The sequence below is a fragment of the Rutidosis leptorrhynchoides genome, chromosome 3 (assembly GCF_046630445.1).
Source record: "Rutidosis leptorrhynchoides isolate AG116_Rl617_1_P2 chromosome 3, CSIRO_AGI_Rlap_v1, whole genome shotgun sequence".
NCBI classification, from domain to species: Eukaryota; Viridiplantae; Streptophyta; class Magnoliopsida; order Asterales; family Asteraceae; genus Rutidosis; species Rutidosis leptorrhynchoides.
In genome coordinates, this window is record NC_092335.1 from 8,804,459 (window position 1) to 8,819,246 (window position 14,788).

The 14,788-nt window shown below is 33.9% G+C and overlaps 2 protein-coding genes and 4 non-coding genes across 6 annotated transcripts; 1 reads left to right on the top strand and 5 right to left on the bottom strand.

Moving 5' to 3' along the window:
* Positions 1 to 3,089: 3,089 nt before the first annotated feature.
* LOC139895702 (RNA polymerase sigma factor sigA-like) lies at positions 3,090 to 6,109 on the bottom strand. Its single transcript, XM_071878244.1, has 7 exons — positions 5,332 to 6,109; positions 4,739 to 4,937; positions 4,426 to 4,647; positions 4,165 to 4,296; positions 4,021 to 4,083; positions 3,816 to 3,928; positions 3,090 to 3,267 (listed from the first exon to the last, which is right to left on the bottom strand). Exons 1-7 carry the CDS (start codon positions 5,994 to 5,996, stop codon positions 3,159 to 3,161), a joined length of 1,503 nt encoding a protein of 500 aa, XP_071734345.1. The 5' UTR covers positions 5,997 to 6,109; the 3' UTR covers positions 3,090 to 3,158.
* Positions 6,110 to 8,731: 2,622 nt separating this feature from the next.
* LOC139899651 (protein mago nashi homolog) lies at positions 8,732 to 9,994 on the top strand. The gene is made up of 5 exons (XM_071882502.1): positions 8,732 to 8,878; positions 9,078 to 9,116; positions 9,485 to 9,556; positions 9,630 to 9,650; positions 9,950 to 9,994. The coding sequence occupies exons 1-5, from the start codon at positions 8,732 to 8,734 to the stop codon at positions 9,992 to 9,994; spliced, it is 324 nt and encodes a 107-aa protein (XP_071738603.1).
* An 855-nt stretch (positions 9,995 to 10,849) lies between these two features.
* LOC139903662 (small nucleolar RNA snoR31/Z110/Z27) lies at positions 10,850 to 10,943 on the bottom strand. Its single transcript, XR_011778470.1, has one exon. It is a non-coding gene; the product is annotated as a small nucleolar RNA snoR31/Z110/Z27 (small nucleolar RNA).
* A 137-nt stretch (positions 10,944 to 11,080) lies between these two features.
* On the bottom strand, positions 11,081 to 11,169 carry LOC139903671 (small nucleolar RNA snoR31). The gene has a single exon (XR_011778479.1). It is a non-coding gene; the product is annotated as a small nucleolar RNA snoR31 (small nucleolar RNA).
* A 186-nt stretch (positions 11,170 to 11,355) lies between these two features.
* On the bottom strand, positions 11,356 to 11,457 carry LOC139903728 (small nucleolar RNA R30/Z108). The gene has a single exon (XR_011778523.1). It is a non-coding gene; the product is annotated as a small nucleolar RNA R30/Z108 (small nucleolar RNA).
* A 101-nt stretch (positions 11,458 to 11,558) lies between these two features.
* Positions 11,559 to 11,664, bottom strand: LOC139903664 (small nucleolar RNA Z107/R87). Its single transcript, XR_011778472.1, has one exon. It is a non-coding gene; the product is annotated as a small nucleolar RNA Z107/R87 (small nucleolar RNA).
* Positions 11,665 to 14,788: the final 3,124 nt, after the last annotated feature.

Below are 14,788 nucleotides of genomic sequence, written 5' to 3' on the forward strand. Positions count from 1 at the left end.
GGCCAAAAACTCTTCGAAACTTTAGATTCGATTAATAAAGCTCTTGTCATTTCTAAGAGTAGTCGATTTTTTCGTTCGGCTACTCCATTTTGTTCGGGAGTGTGAGCGCAAGAAGTTTGGTGAATAATCCCGTTTTCTTCACAAAATTGTTTCATTGAAGTATTGACAAATTCACCCCCATTATCGGATCTCAAAATTTGTATATTCTTGTTAAATTGGGTTTTTATCATTTTATAAAAATGAGAAAACTTTTCAAACACCTCAGATCTGTGAGTCAAAAAATAAACCCAGGTCATCCGTGAATGGTCATCAATAAACAAGACAAAGTATCGGAAATTTCTCCCACCAATAACCGGTGCAGGACCCCACACATCAGAGTGGATTAGAGCAAAAGGTTAGTTTTTCCTAGTATTACTAGGTTTGTATGTACTTCGGTGACTTTTAGCCAAAATGCAAATCTCACAGTTTAAATTAACATTGGATTTAAAAAGGCTAGGAAATAAAGTGTGTAAGTATCCGGCAGAAGGGTGACCCAATCTTCTATGCCATAACCATGCTTCTCTATCAGGTGTTCTGTGTGCAAGCATCACAGAGTCTTGTTGGGTTACTTCGTCTACATAGTATAACCCACCCAGTTCAGTGCCCTGCCCAATAATCACCCCAGTCCTGATATCTTGTAGGATACAAAAAGTAGGGTGTAATAAAACAGAACAATTCAGTTCTTTTGTAACGTGGCTAACGGATAACAATTTATGAGACAGGGTCAGGATATATAAGCAATTAGATAATTTCACGATCGGAGTAACTTCAATTCTCCCAGCCCCCTTTACGGATACAATCCCTCCATTAGCGGTTTGAATTTTATGTACCCGAGAATTTGATTCGGAACAAAAATCAGTTTTTTCAAAGGTCATGGTGTGCGTAGCATCACAATCAAAAATCCATTCGTTACTTTTTACGTTATTTGCAATGATATTAGCTTTTCCGGTAAAACACGAGTTATTCGTAGAATATTTATTTTCAAAATTAGTAGAGTTTTGGGCCTTTTCAAAACAATAGTGCTGACTTTTATTATTCTGGACTGATTCTTTCCCATTAAGCCCAGTCGATTGTTGGGTCTCTCTATTCCCTTTAAGCCCACCATTCATTTCTTTTATTCTACCCATTTGTTTACTTTTCCAGGCACCAGTCACAAAATTAGGGTTCCTATCGTTTTTGTTTTCATCAGTTAAACTTTCTCTCTCCCTTAATTCTTCTACAATTAAGTTGGATTTGAGATCAAGATTCGAGTTTTTCAACTCTTCATTTATGGTCTGATGATGGAAATGACTAGGATTCGAGGTATTCCTTCCTCTTTTATCGATACCTGGTGATTTTGATCTAAAAGGAGGATTTAATCCTTCTTCTTCGATCGTTTCTCCAAGACAATGGAATCGATTGTGAAAGGAATTTGGTCAATTGTTCGGTTTCTTATCAGGTTTTCCTTTTTTCACTAATTTGTGAAAGGAATTTGGGATTTTAGGGTTTGAGGATTGGATCCTCACCCATTTGGTCGATTTGTACAATTGATAAGAGGGTTGAAGGTTTGAAGTACCTCTTTTAAAAATTGGAGAAAGTTTTGAGCTGCCGTTGCCGGTAACCTCGTAGTGGCCGCCGGTGGTCTCTGCTCCCGTTATCACCACCCTGCTTTGTTTCTGCTCGTTCCACCATTTGGGATAACCAATTAACTCAAAGCACTGAATTATTGTGTGTTTAGACACACCACAATATACACATTTTGGAGGTTCTAATGGTGGTTTATGATGATGGATAACATGAATGGTTTCTTTATTGGTCTCGGCTATGAAATTCGATGGTTCCTGTTTTGCTGGCCGACAAAGCACATCCAGGTAACTATTAAAATTGATGCAATTTGTTGGATTAATTGAGCTTCCGTCATTGTTTGACATGGCAGCTCCATTTATTGAGATACCGTCAATTCTTGACATGGCAGCTTGAATTGCTTCTGGTAAATGATTGTAGCTAAAAAACGGTTGTATTGATCCCTTGATCTACACCGTTAGCTCTGATACCATGTTAATTAATAAGAATTAACAGATTATAATGAGTTTGTATTGATCAGTTTATATTATTGAGCTTGAATTGATACAATCTTAATTATGAAGTTGGATACATGATTATTTATACAACTCATTCTAACAGTTATTTCCTATAGAAGGTATGGCTCCAAATTAGCTTTTGGAACCCCTTTTACAAAAGAGGAAATGGCAGATTATAGCCGTTTGTTATGGACAGAAACTGGTTGCCTTGTGACTTGTACAAAACAGGAAATGATGAAGTGCATACTTCTGATCCTAAAGTCAACTTACCCTAAATATATGTTGACTTTCTTTGACTTCTTTTAAGTGCATTCTAACAAATAACGCCCAAAATATATGTATGAAAATGGCGTTATCACGGATAAACCCTAAGCCTCCAAGATAAGGCACTCACTCGGATATCCATAAGAATGTGGATATTCTTTTGATCAAGCAACATATACTATGTTTGTGTACGTGATTATTTTAGTGTTCTTTTGATTGATTTTGATTGAAAGGACTCCACACATATCGCTAGACTATAAGCTCTTGGTTAAGAAGTTCTACACATACCAAGCCACCAACTTTAACTATGGATGCTCAAGAAGCTTTAAATCTTTATTGAATTTCCACCAAATGATTATTTTAGAATACAGCCAAATGTATTACTGCTTATCATCAATTTGTAGTTTATCATGACTAAAAAGGCATTAAATTCATCATTATATAAGCTAGTCATTTCAACAATGAGTCTACAGTAACCAAGATGTAAATCCATTGAGCGCAAAGTGCATGTTTATCCATATGGATGTAAATCAAATTAGTTACAAATCTGAACCAAGAGATGAAATGGTCAGCTAACATACATTTCATAGCATCACATGTGTATCTCAACATGATAGATTTTCATTTTCATTTAATTTTTTTTGCAGTATAAAGCTTTCTATACACCGCTCTTCTGATGCAAATTACAGGCCTGGTAAGTCAGTAATGTAAAGTGGTTCGAGCACCAGAAAAGTAAATGGTGATCATTTGTATGTACATGGAAGCTTTTCTTATCACATGAAAGCGTGTCAAAAATCATTCGTACACGAGCATTTCCGCCAGTTTTGTATTTCTTGCAGCATGTTTTAGTTTCTCCAGTGCAACAAGGCCAACCTGCCTAACTCGTTCCCGCGACAACCCTTTCCTGAAATAGTAACCAATACAGGACTAAATGAGATACACAGCACCAATGCATTTGCAGCTAAAAGGTTGAATGAAGATAATGAAGGTAAAAAAAGTCAAACAGGTCAAACAGGTTTAAAGAAGTCCAAAGGGTAATTTTAATGTATAAACTGAACAAATCAAAAGCTTAGACTATAACTGTAATAGTTTTGTCATAGGATTAAATAAATTGTTCACTTAAATTTATTTTAACCAAGACACTGATGCAAAAGTACCAACCCATTTTCAGCCTGATTTTAGAAAACTACCCATTTCATCTCTGACCCATTTTATATTTTGACCCACTTTATAGTTTGACCCATTTCATCCATGGCATAAAACAAGTTTTAAATTTTGGACTGGCTGTCAAATTAATGCTTCCTGTCTCAAATTTAACGTCGTGCATTACCAACTTGTAGCGCATGCCGCATATTACAAGTATTCACAAGTCAAAGATGCATTTTTTACAGATCTTTAAAAGTATACATATACTGAGAGGATTATTGAATAATAGTGGATTTGTATGTATACCTTCTACTGATATCCTCCCAAGTAAGATACTCATTGTCAAGACCATAGTAAAGATAGATGATCTCTCTCTCCCGCTCCCCTAGAGTCACTTTGATCAGATTTCTTACTTCATCCTGCATTACAGGCGTGTAATAAAAAGCATGATTTCGTTTGATTAACAAGAACAAAAGAATCGGTAAAATGAGTTGTATGAACATGAAAGTACCTTGAGAGCTGCTTCATCCACACCATGCCACGGGTTATTTCCCGGGCAATCGTCAGCAATGTACTGCACCAATTACAAAATAAAAGGGTCAAAAAGTTGAAAGAAGGTTTCAGTGATTTATCGTTACGGTTAAATATCACTTACGCTATGAAGTGTTTCTCCTGGAAGACCGTTTAAAGACGGGAAAGCATCCTTGTCAACTGAGAACACTTTACATACCGCCTCAGTGGCATTTGTAACTTTCTTTCTTGACATATTCAGGGTTTCAGCAATTTTCTGTAGGATTACATAAATAAAAAAGACAAATAGAACATAAGAACATGAACATGGGAAAATGCTCAAAAACATAAGAGAAAGACATTAATGATGAGCATACATTTTAAGTAATATTATAGTTTGACTTACATCAATTGACGGTGTTATTCCCTTTCGCTCTAGTTTGGCTTTGGCATTTCTGATTGCACCGAGTCTTTCATGCAAATGAGTAGGCAACCTAAGAGTTTTAGAATTCTCAAAGAACGTTCTCGTGACACCTTGTCGAATCCACCAATACACATACGTTGAAATCTTGTGGCCTCTCGATGAATCATATTTCTCGATCCCTCTTAGTAGTCCAATTAAACCTCCCTACATAAAAACACCAAGGTTACAGTTCTCTGGTACACACTAATATTACAAACATTTATATAATCTTAACATTGTGTTCGAGTTGAGCTACCTGAATTAGGTCAGACATATCAGCTCCCATATGTTTATACTTTTGTGCAACAGACATCACAAGACGAATATTGCTCATTGCCAGCTTCTCTCTTGCCAAACTGCATTCGATCTGTTTACTTTGCAATTCAACACGTGAAATCTCTAAAGAAGCTGCAAGTTGCTTATCTGTAGGTTCACAGCCTAATCTTTCCTTCAATCTGAAAATCATTTACAGTTTGTGCGTTTGAATCAGAAATTTTAGTTTACAGATTAAAAAAAGTCAAAGGTGTTGTTTGTGTTTAAGTTTGCAGATTCTATTATGTCTTATGTCTGTGTGCCCGTAGTCGTTTTTACTGCAGACTGTTTGTGTTTCTGAATACATAAGATAAATTAATGTCTTATTCTATCTGTAAAATCGCAGACTTAGAAATATGCTTCTAAGTGCTGCAGACATGATTAAGTTATTTTACAGACATAAAAACAAACAATCTTCAGGAGCATACATACCTTTAGGCCACATCCTTTTTACAGACATGGTTCGCAGATCTTTAGACAAAAACATAAAAAAAACAAACAACACTAAACATTTCAAGAGTACAGATAGACCATTACCTTAACTTCTCTTCTTCTAAATGTAGACCAACTTTGATCTTATCTGATAAAGCAACCACTTCTGAGTGAGTAAGTAACGCGTCGTTTTTTACACCTTTAAGATATCCTTTTTGACAATTTTGTAACAGTTCTGGACTGATTAACGATCTCAACTGCTTATTTCCAACAACTTTAGTAACCAAACTATTTCCAGTTGCTGTTTTATTCTGAGCATTTATTCTACGCCTTCTAGCAGATACCCCTGAACCAGTGACGTGTACCTTTCTGCTGCTTTTTTCTGCAATCGTCGTTTCGTCCGTTGACAACGTCCACTGCTTTTCTAGCAAAGACTTATGTAATAAGAGTAAAGCATCAACCGGAAGCTCGACTTCCTCATCGAGATAGTCAAACCTTTGACTCCATTGATTATCTGTACTGGGAGGATGATCAAGAGTGGTATCTACATGCTCCTTCACAGCTCTCGTGGGATGAGTATTATCTCGACTGTTTATAAGACTATGACTATAATTTGTTGACTTTTTTGAAGTAATCGAATTAGTGGTTGGGACAAATATGAATACTAGATTGCTACTGCAGGATAACTTATCATTTACTTCAGAGTAATAAGATGATGAACCTAATAACGTTCTTCCTGCTCTTAATCCAACGACTGCATTTGTAGCCATCGGATAAGTTTTGCTAAGTCAACTTAAATAGAAAAGTACCACATTCTTTAAAATATTTGTTTTATACACCGTAAACAGTGTTGCTGGATAGGTCTTCTTTGAGATCACTTTAAATTTCTGCAAGTTATGAGAAGAAGAAAAGAATTATGAATAATATTTTTATCCAAAATAGGGGCTTCCCCATATCCTGTTGCAGAGGATTATGATTATGAATGATAAGCATAACAACTATACATGCCTTAAGAAAGTTAGAAAATTTTTAGGGACAAATACTAAGCAAGTTTTACAGACTAAAACAATAGTCTGTATTATGCAATGTGTGATACAATCAGTCTAAAATGAAGAAGGTTGAAAACATGTACAGAATGTTTAAGATCTTCAACAGAAAATTCTTACATAATTGTTCATGCTAATGGGCTCTGCCTCAACTTATCTTAAGTTAGTTAGAACATAAGAAAAATAATTATTTAATCAGCAACAACATTTCACAGGCCCAAACCTCACAAACGTCTATCAATCAAGATTAATGGCAGTGCAAATTAAACATACTTTTGATCAAAATTTAATTTAGAAGATCAAAATTAATATACAATGTTGCATAACTAAGAACAGATTATTACATGATGTCACAGTGAGTTGTTCTACATTACCTCAATTGAGTATCTGCTGGCTGCTGTAATATTAGTGAGATAGATATGTGGTCTTGGTAACCTGAACAAATAGAGGGACGGACTATATAATTACTAGGAGTATTTTTTATATTTAATTTGATTAAATTTACATAAAAGATATATATACATATAAAAAGGGATATACAATACTCCGTAGTATTTTATAGTCTATGCACTCAGATTGTATCGGATAGAACTGTTGGGGATGGGGTGGGCCCACAAAAAATACACAAGATGATAGCGTGGGTTGATCTAAGTGGATTCCTGGATCACATATCCAATCTGCTTATGGACACGTGGACTTATAGACAAGTGACACCTCATATATTTTTGTTCACTGATTCTCAGCCATATGTTGGGATCGTCTACTTGGAAGGACGTGTGGTGTCCATGTTACGCTTTTGCATCATTTTATTCGATTTAAAATGCTACACTTTGTTGATTGAAAGCATAGACGTTTATTGTGCGTTGTTTATATTTTTACTTGAATTTTTATAGCTAAAATTATTTTAATTAGGGTTAAAAGATTTGGTATGGCAAAGTGAAAAAACATCATCATTTTTTACATTATATTGAGCAAAGTTAAAGATTATTTTCTGACATTTCGGGGGTCAAGGTAAATCCTATGATTAAGGATACGCACAATGTAACTATTAACCATTTCATTGTGTATTTATAGTCTTATAGATCAGTTTAATAAGCCGATTAATCTTTAGCTAGTTAGATTTGAGGAGAAATGATAAAAGTCGAATTTTGTTGGTTTAAGTCGAATATGTTTGATATAAATGAGTAAAATTAATAAAAATGCAATTAAAATGGTTAATAGGCGCTCAAAGTAAAAGGTTTTTTTTTTGTTTTTCAAAAATAACAAAAACATTGTAATAAAGACAATTCATCGAAAGTTGAGAAACCAAACAAGAGTACAACCGAAGATCAAGCTCAGCTAGCTTGAGACTAGAAAACATAGCAACCAAAGGAACAACATCGAGCCCTCACTATGTACAACAGAGACGGACCACATGAAACAAACCAACAATAACACAAACCAAAATGATGCAACCTATGCTATCCAAAACCCAAAACGCCTTGCTACAACACACACAAAAAAAAAAAAAAAAAAAAAAAAACATACAAGAAAGCTAGCCAACCAATAAACCGAAAAATACCTAAGTAACCAAATTAGAAAGAAAGGGGAACACCCGAAAACACTAGTATGCCTTACGACCTTTCGTGATCGGCTTAACCACCTTACCATTAATTTTGTCGCGTCGAATCACCTTTCTCGAACGATTATCGAAGGTATATGAAAGAACGTTGGAAGACTCGTTACTAATCAAAGTCGTCGTAGAAGGTAGCAACACGCCCCGATTTACTAGACCCTCGAAAAAACTAGTCTTCTTCTCGCGCGTAACCACAAACTCATCTTTGTCACGTATTCTGAAATTTTCGTGCTTCGATGACTCTTTGATTTTATTCATTTTCTTCATCTTAACTGAAATATACGTGAAGTCTTCGTGCCTAAAAGACACTAAAGGTGCCTCGCTACTGGCACCATTTGATGAAACTAAGGTGGAATTTTTAGGCACCTCATGACAATCCGTGATACGTTAAAGTTGATCAATGGCCAACTAGTCTCGTTTAAATTGACTCATCGACCAACTAGTATAAACTAATGACGTATAGTGGTTGACGATATCAGTTAGTTGGTTTGGGCTTTGTATGGTAGTTGGTTGTTATATACTTTGTTAGTTTGTTCGTTTATTTCCATGTATTTTAGACGCTGGTCATGTTGGCAGTCGGTTCTCGATGAGGCTCGGATTTAGTAGGTTTTGTTTGGTTATGATGTTAGATATAGTTTTCTATTTTCAAGCCTTGTCCACGATTGTTACTTGTATTCTATTCTTCTTTTTCTCTTTAAAAAAAAAAAAAAAGATTTTGTTATATAGTTGTCGTTTTTAGAAAAAAAAAAAATTAAATAAATAAATAAAAGACTAGTGACGTTTACCAAATATAAAAGTGGTCAAAGTTTAACTTATGCATAGTACAGGGACCCAAGGTAAAAATATGGAGTACTTCCCAACTGAAAACGTGCTCTCGCATCACAACGAAAAATTGCGTCTAGCCGGAAATTGGAAAGATGGAGGAATAACAGAACGTACCGACGGCTGGCGGAGAGTTTTACACGAGATACTACATCGGTCACGAGGGAAAGTTCGGACGTGATGTTTTAGAATTCGAATTCCGACCCGAAAACAACTCAAATTACAAAAACGGCACAATGATCCGTAAAGAAGTCTTCCTTACACCTTCAATTCTCAAAGAATGCCTTAGTCTCGTCTCCGATTGCGTCGTAACTTTTCATTTTTCGTTTTTTTTTTTTTTTGTTTTTTGTTTTTTTTTGTTAAATCAGGGTTTTGTATCGATACTATTTAAGATGGCTACTATTTCCGTAATAATATCTTAATTTCATTAAGTTGGTTAAAAATAAAAATTACATGTCAGCACATTTTTATGTGCGTATGGCTTAAAAATAAAATAAAAAGTGTGATAATAGAAGTATTAGTGTTTTGAATCGATATTTATAACTGTGACTTCTAATTTGTTATGTCCAATTACATTTTAATATAAATTGTTTATATGAAGAGAATTTTTTTTTTTTTGTGGTCATTTAAGGGTTGTGTTGTAATCTGCATGCGCTATGTGTTGCTGTAGATTCTGAAATGAGATGATAATAGTTGGCCAGAACCAGATTGTGTGGGATGACAAGAGCTTGAGGTCGTGATGGGGAATGAACACATTTCCTTTACTACTTTAAAGATTGGTTCCTTGATGGATGTTCAAACTATTAAAGATCATGAAGGGCTTCGGATATTTTATTACCTCGTTCAGGTATGTCATGTATTAATGTTGATTTCGTTTGGTGATCTGTAGAAATAATTAGTCTTTGATGTTATATATTCAGATTGTATTTCCAACATTGAAGGTAAGCATTATGATGTTCATTGGTATTCTAGCTCACCATTGTTTGATAGAATGAAACGTTAACAACAACAATTCCCAATTCTACGAGATATAATAATGACGTTAACATGGAGAGCTAAATATGTTTGCTTAAGGCATGAAGCCCCAAAAAATAACAATTGGAGATTAAAGTCCTTCATTCATATTGTGCGGTATTTGTTCATATGCTTCTTCATTATTGCACCCTTTAACGTGTTATGTGTTACGGAGTAGATAATATGAAGATGATGTGTATTTTGTGTTACTATATTTTTATTGAAGGTACATTGTGGTATTTCGTTTCACCATATGGTGGCCCTGCAATGAAAATTTTATAACTTTGCCGGTTCTTTGAATTCTGCAAGAAAAATCTGAAGTATGTACATTTAAATTGTTTATAAATTTCAACTAAAACTGCTTTGGGTGAACTTGAATCGACTACTTTTGTTCCATTACCAACCCACATCACTTGCCCATTTTGTCACCTCTAAATTGTCATTATGGCATCATATACGGGGTAGTTCACGCACCCATAAAGCCTTGTTTTGTGAGGATTAAGTAATAGTAAAGTCAAATTTTGATATGACTTTTGTAACATTACAAAGGATATGTCCTCTTGATGTGCTTCCATAGTTCCATGAATCGTTGTGATGCAACTTATTCCCTTGTCTGAAGTAACTTTGATCTGGTGGTGTGATCACATTACTTTCATCAAAGTTTTGCTGATATTTTGTACACGATAGCCATGCTTATTTTTTATAGTATCTAATAGAAAATTAACATTGCAGGGTTTGAAGTGTTTCGTGCGTCACTGATCTACTACATTCTAAGATTAAGCCAATTTAAGTGACTCTTATGATACCAAAACCTCCAACAGGTTAGATCTAGGTATGCATAATATATGATGATTTGCCAGCTTTCCTCTGTTTCTGCTGATGCAGTTGATTTGTATGAATATACAGTGTAGTAAAGACATCAGCAAAAGGTATTAGTTATTCACTTATTCTATTAGTGTACCCATTTTCTTACGTTGGACACATTTTTGAATCTGTATTAGAGCATATTCTCCACCGTACCAAAGTACAAATACATTAAAAGTTTAAAACTAATCGCACAATTCATTTATTCAAGCATTCCGTTACTCAAAATGTTTCTGTAAAACAAGTTAACAAGTCATGGTGTGTCATCATCAGATTAATTTGATTTTCATACACAACTAAAATAGTTGTGTCCAAAGGTGTCCTAAGATTAATTTGATTTATCATCACATGATAACACAACCATCAACACGATTTAATTTCATATAAAAATGTCAATATTAACTAAAAAAATTAGACGCTACTCTGTTTTGTCAAAAATACGCATATACCAGAGGGAAAAAAATATTTTAAACCACGAGAAAACACAAAAACATAAGACTCAGAAGCATGTATATACATCTCTTGAAAACAAATTTCTCAGTCCAAGTGTTGAATTTTCATAATTTGCTTCATCATCATCTTATACATAAATTTTAAATCATAAAGAAAATAATATAACATCAAAAACAATAATTAAATACTATATACATCTCTTAAAAACCTCATTAATCACAACAACAAAAAAACCAAATTAGAAGAATTAATAAGGTTCGATTTTTTAATCATATTAGAAAAAAGATGATTAAATTAATGGGAAAAAAGAAGAATTAACTCAGATGGCATTAAATGTTAATTAGGTTCGATTCTGCCAGCAGGATTTCTTCAGATTTTATTCAGAAGAGGGAGCTTTTTATCCTCATCGTAATCCTTCTTTTAATCCCGCAATTAACATCAATCAATAATAATAGTTAAATCATGTATTATTAAAAATAATACTCCGTAAGTAATAAAAATTAAGAAACAAAAGATAAGATCGCTCAGTTCAGCGGGAATATCGACACGCAAACAAATCTCTGAAAGAGATAAGACTGCATTCCGGTCTGTTGAGCTTGAATTTTGCAAGTCGTCATTGCGATCTTTTTTCTTTCTTTTTTCATTTAAAAATAAATCAATTAATAAGATCAACAATTACTCTAATTACTCTAATTTAACTGAAATAAAGTGAATCAAACAGACGAGACTATAAATTTGTGATAGATGGAAATCGTAGTAAAATTAACAAATAGATGGTGGCGGTTTGTTGCTGAAAGGGAGAATGATAGAGGCTAGGTTATATAGAGTTTAAATTAGGGTTTTGTTTCCAGACCGCATATATCGCATTATCACAATAAATATCACGACATAGTAGAATGGGTGATTTTATTTTTATTTTATTTTCTACTACTTTTTGGGCCGGAGGTTCTTTTGAAATCAATCTCTTTATCCGTCGAGAAGAGAGGGATAACTTTCTCTACTCTTGTGAGTGTTTCACTCAAACGCTCACGGGTGGAGAAATGATTTCTCTTTATTCTATGAGAGAGGAAGGATTGTCTACGTCTCACCTCCCCTATACCTCACACATTTGAGATTGGGTCTCTTTATTCGACAATTACAAATTTTCGTAAGCCACTACAAAAAATCATCCCACTTGCAAAAAATCCGGTCCCACCCCCAAATTTGTAATCAGATCTCCAACTGAGAGACCGTCGTCTAGTCCAAATCCGCAAGCGCAACTGGAAAGGGCCTGAAAAATGCACATCTACGATAGAAATCAAACCGACCACAACTTCTCTCGCCCCCATCTATAGCGGACTGCCGCCACCAACAGGATGGCGGGCCATCCAACTAGTTCATATAATGTAGAACCCTGACCACCGCAAAACATTCGCAAATTGTGTTGGTGACCAGATGGGTGGTGAACCACCAAGAACAACACCATGGCGCCACGACGAGACAGTACTTGTGGTGTCTTAATAATAAAGTTACTACATGTTTTTTCTTTTAGAACGGCCTTCTAGTTTGCAAATCTTGTGTAGACACTCTATGCAATTGAAAATCGATAAATATTGTTAAATAATCTCACTTGCTTTTTAGGTGAGGGTAAAATGATGATTCTATCATTTCCTCCTATTTGTATATGCCTTTACTAAGACATAACTTCATTTTGTTATATTTATCTCCAAACTCACCCGCAAAGCTTCCTATTCAGTCAATATCAATTCAAATTAAGCAAAAAGTATCAACATTGATGATTTTGTCATGAATTTGGATTTCAATGAGGAAATTTCGGCAAGATACGTGTAATTTGAACGGTACCATTAGTCTTTTACTAGTGTGTTGAGAAAAATTGCAGCGTCGCCTTGTGCCCTAAAATGGAAATTAGCCGATTGAGTGCACACCTGTTACTACCCTACCCTGTTTATTTGGTCTAGTATGGTAGCAACATTATTACAAAATATAGTGGTTTGAACACTTTGTTTTCATGTTCTAAAATAGTTTGAGTTATATGTTGAAATCTCATCTCAGTTGGAGCTGAAATTGGGAATAGGAGGGACATCATGTGCAGATTTTATCTCTAGCTTGCATCTTCCAATGCAGTTGAGGTATATCGGATAGTAATGATTATTAAATTTTCCTTAGAAATAATTAATCACATGCTTTTACCTCGCTACTCTACCAAAATTGTGCTAGAATATTGTTATATAATCATATAATGTATCTCGATTAATTACCTTACTAGTTAAAGACCCGCGATTTCGTGGGGTTTATGAAATGATAGAATTTGATAGAGTATTTGTTAGGTTGATTAAAAAGCAAACAATATTAGATAAACCACAAAGAGTTGTGATATACGTAGTATGCAATAACATAAATAGACCTCATAATACGTTGCACATATCTAACCATCAAAGAGTTGTAATAAGAAATGCTTATGAGTAAAAGTACATACGAAGCTGAAATTAAACGATTTTTTTTTATCATGGATGAAAATACTAAATAGATACATATATAACTATTTCATTAACATGTGCGTCACAAGAATTGACCCATTATATAGACCTACGAATTCGCGAAGATTTTTGAGGAATGAATCTCTATATCTTGTATAGTATTTGTTAGATTTATAATAAATTGATTCAGTTACAATATTAGTGTTACCTGACCTATAATCAATGTAGGTTTTTTTTAACCTAAAAACAATACATATAAAATAAAATTGAAAGTTTAACACTATAAAAAACGCTAACATCCATTTCGCCAGGAAAAGACCCGCGAATTTTCGAGATTGATTAAAAAAATTTGTTGTCAAAAAGTAAAACATAAGGTTTCATGTACTCGTATCTTTTATTTTATTTCGGAGTATATGATATGTAATAGACATGAAAAAATATGATACATTTCAAATATATCATTTTTGTTGTCATGTAGCGGCTTGCATACCAGGTACCTGCATACAGTAAGTGGCAACAAATACTTTTACCAACAACAAATACTTTTATTAACATACTGTACTACTACGAAATTTACACAATAATATTAATGGGTCGTGTGTTGCACCGGTATTTTGTTAACAATTGATAATAAGTTAACAACACAAATTACTTGACTTAAAAGTTGTAGTAAGGGTAAACACAACCAATACTTTTATAATATTTCTTGTAGATGGTAAATATAGGTATTACAACATCTTCTGTCTTTTGTTTCTGATGTTGGATACATTAATAATCAGCTACTACTATTGTTGGTATATTTGCTTCTTCATGTTGCAGAAAAATTGCATGTAAATGACTAAAATCACAAAAGACCAAAAATAATATAATTATAGACACTATATAACATAATTAATAATTAATACCTATAAGTGGAGGACTCGTCTTTCAATAGGAATTGGAATGAAAACGTGCCCTGATATTCACTTCGATGTATACACTTTTTCTTCTTACGGTGAAAATGTTTAAAAACAAAACTATAACTTAATGACTTAAAAGATCATCAACAATGTTTTTTTCAAAAAAAAAATTTATGACTTTTCTGGTGGTATGATGAAAGACATTATAACAATGGAGATAACTAACTATGACATTAGTAACCGAAATTTGGCTGAGTTATAACAATAACACTATTCAAATGAATAAACTTACCCAAATAACCCTATAAACACAAATTAATAAGCTTCTCAATAAACACTTGTTTTATTTTCTTAAAAGAGTTTTCTCACATA

Bases quoted from the DNA above. Each gene is read 5' to 3' on its own strand.
- LOC139895702 (XM_071878244.1), bottom strand. From the start codon at position 5,996: ATGGCTACAAATGCAGTCGTTGGATTAAGAGCAGGAAGAACGTTATTA. The intron at 4,084-4,164 runs GTAAGTGATATT...TAATTGGTGCAG, and splicing joins CAGGAGAAACACTTCATAGC to TACATTGCTGACGATTGCCC. The intron at 3,929-4,020 runs GTACTTTCATGT...CCTGTAATGCAG, and splicing joins TGGATGAAGCAGCTCTCAAG to GATGAAGTAAGAAATCTGAT.
- LOC139899651 (XM_071882502.1), top strand. From the start codon at position 8,732: ATGGAGTACTTCCCAACTGAAAACGTGCTCTCGCATCACAACGAAAAA. The intron at 8,879-9,077 runs GTTCGGACGTGA...TTGTTAAATCAG, and splicing joins TACATCGGTCACGAGGGAAA to GGTTTTGTATCGATACTATT. The intron at 9,117-9,484 runs GTAATAATATCT...ACTACTTTAAAG, and splicing joins TTAAGATGGCTACTATTTCC to ATTGGTTCCTTGATGGATGT.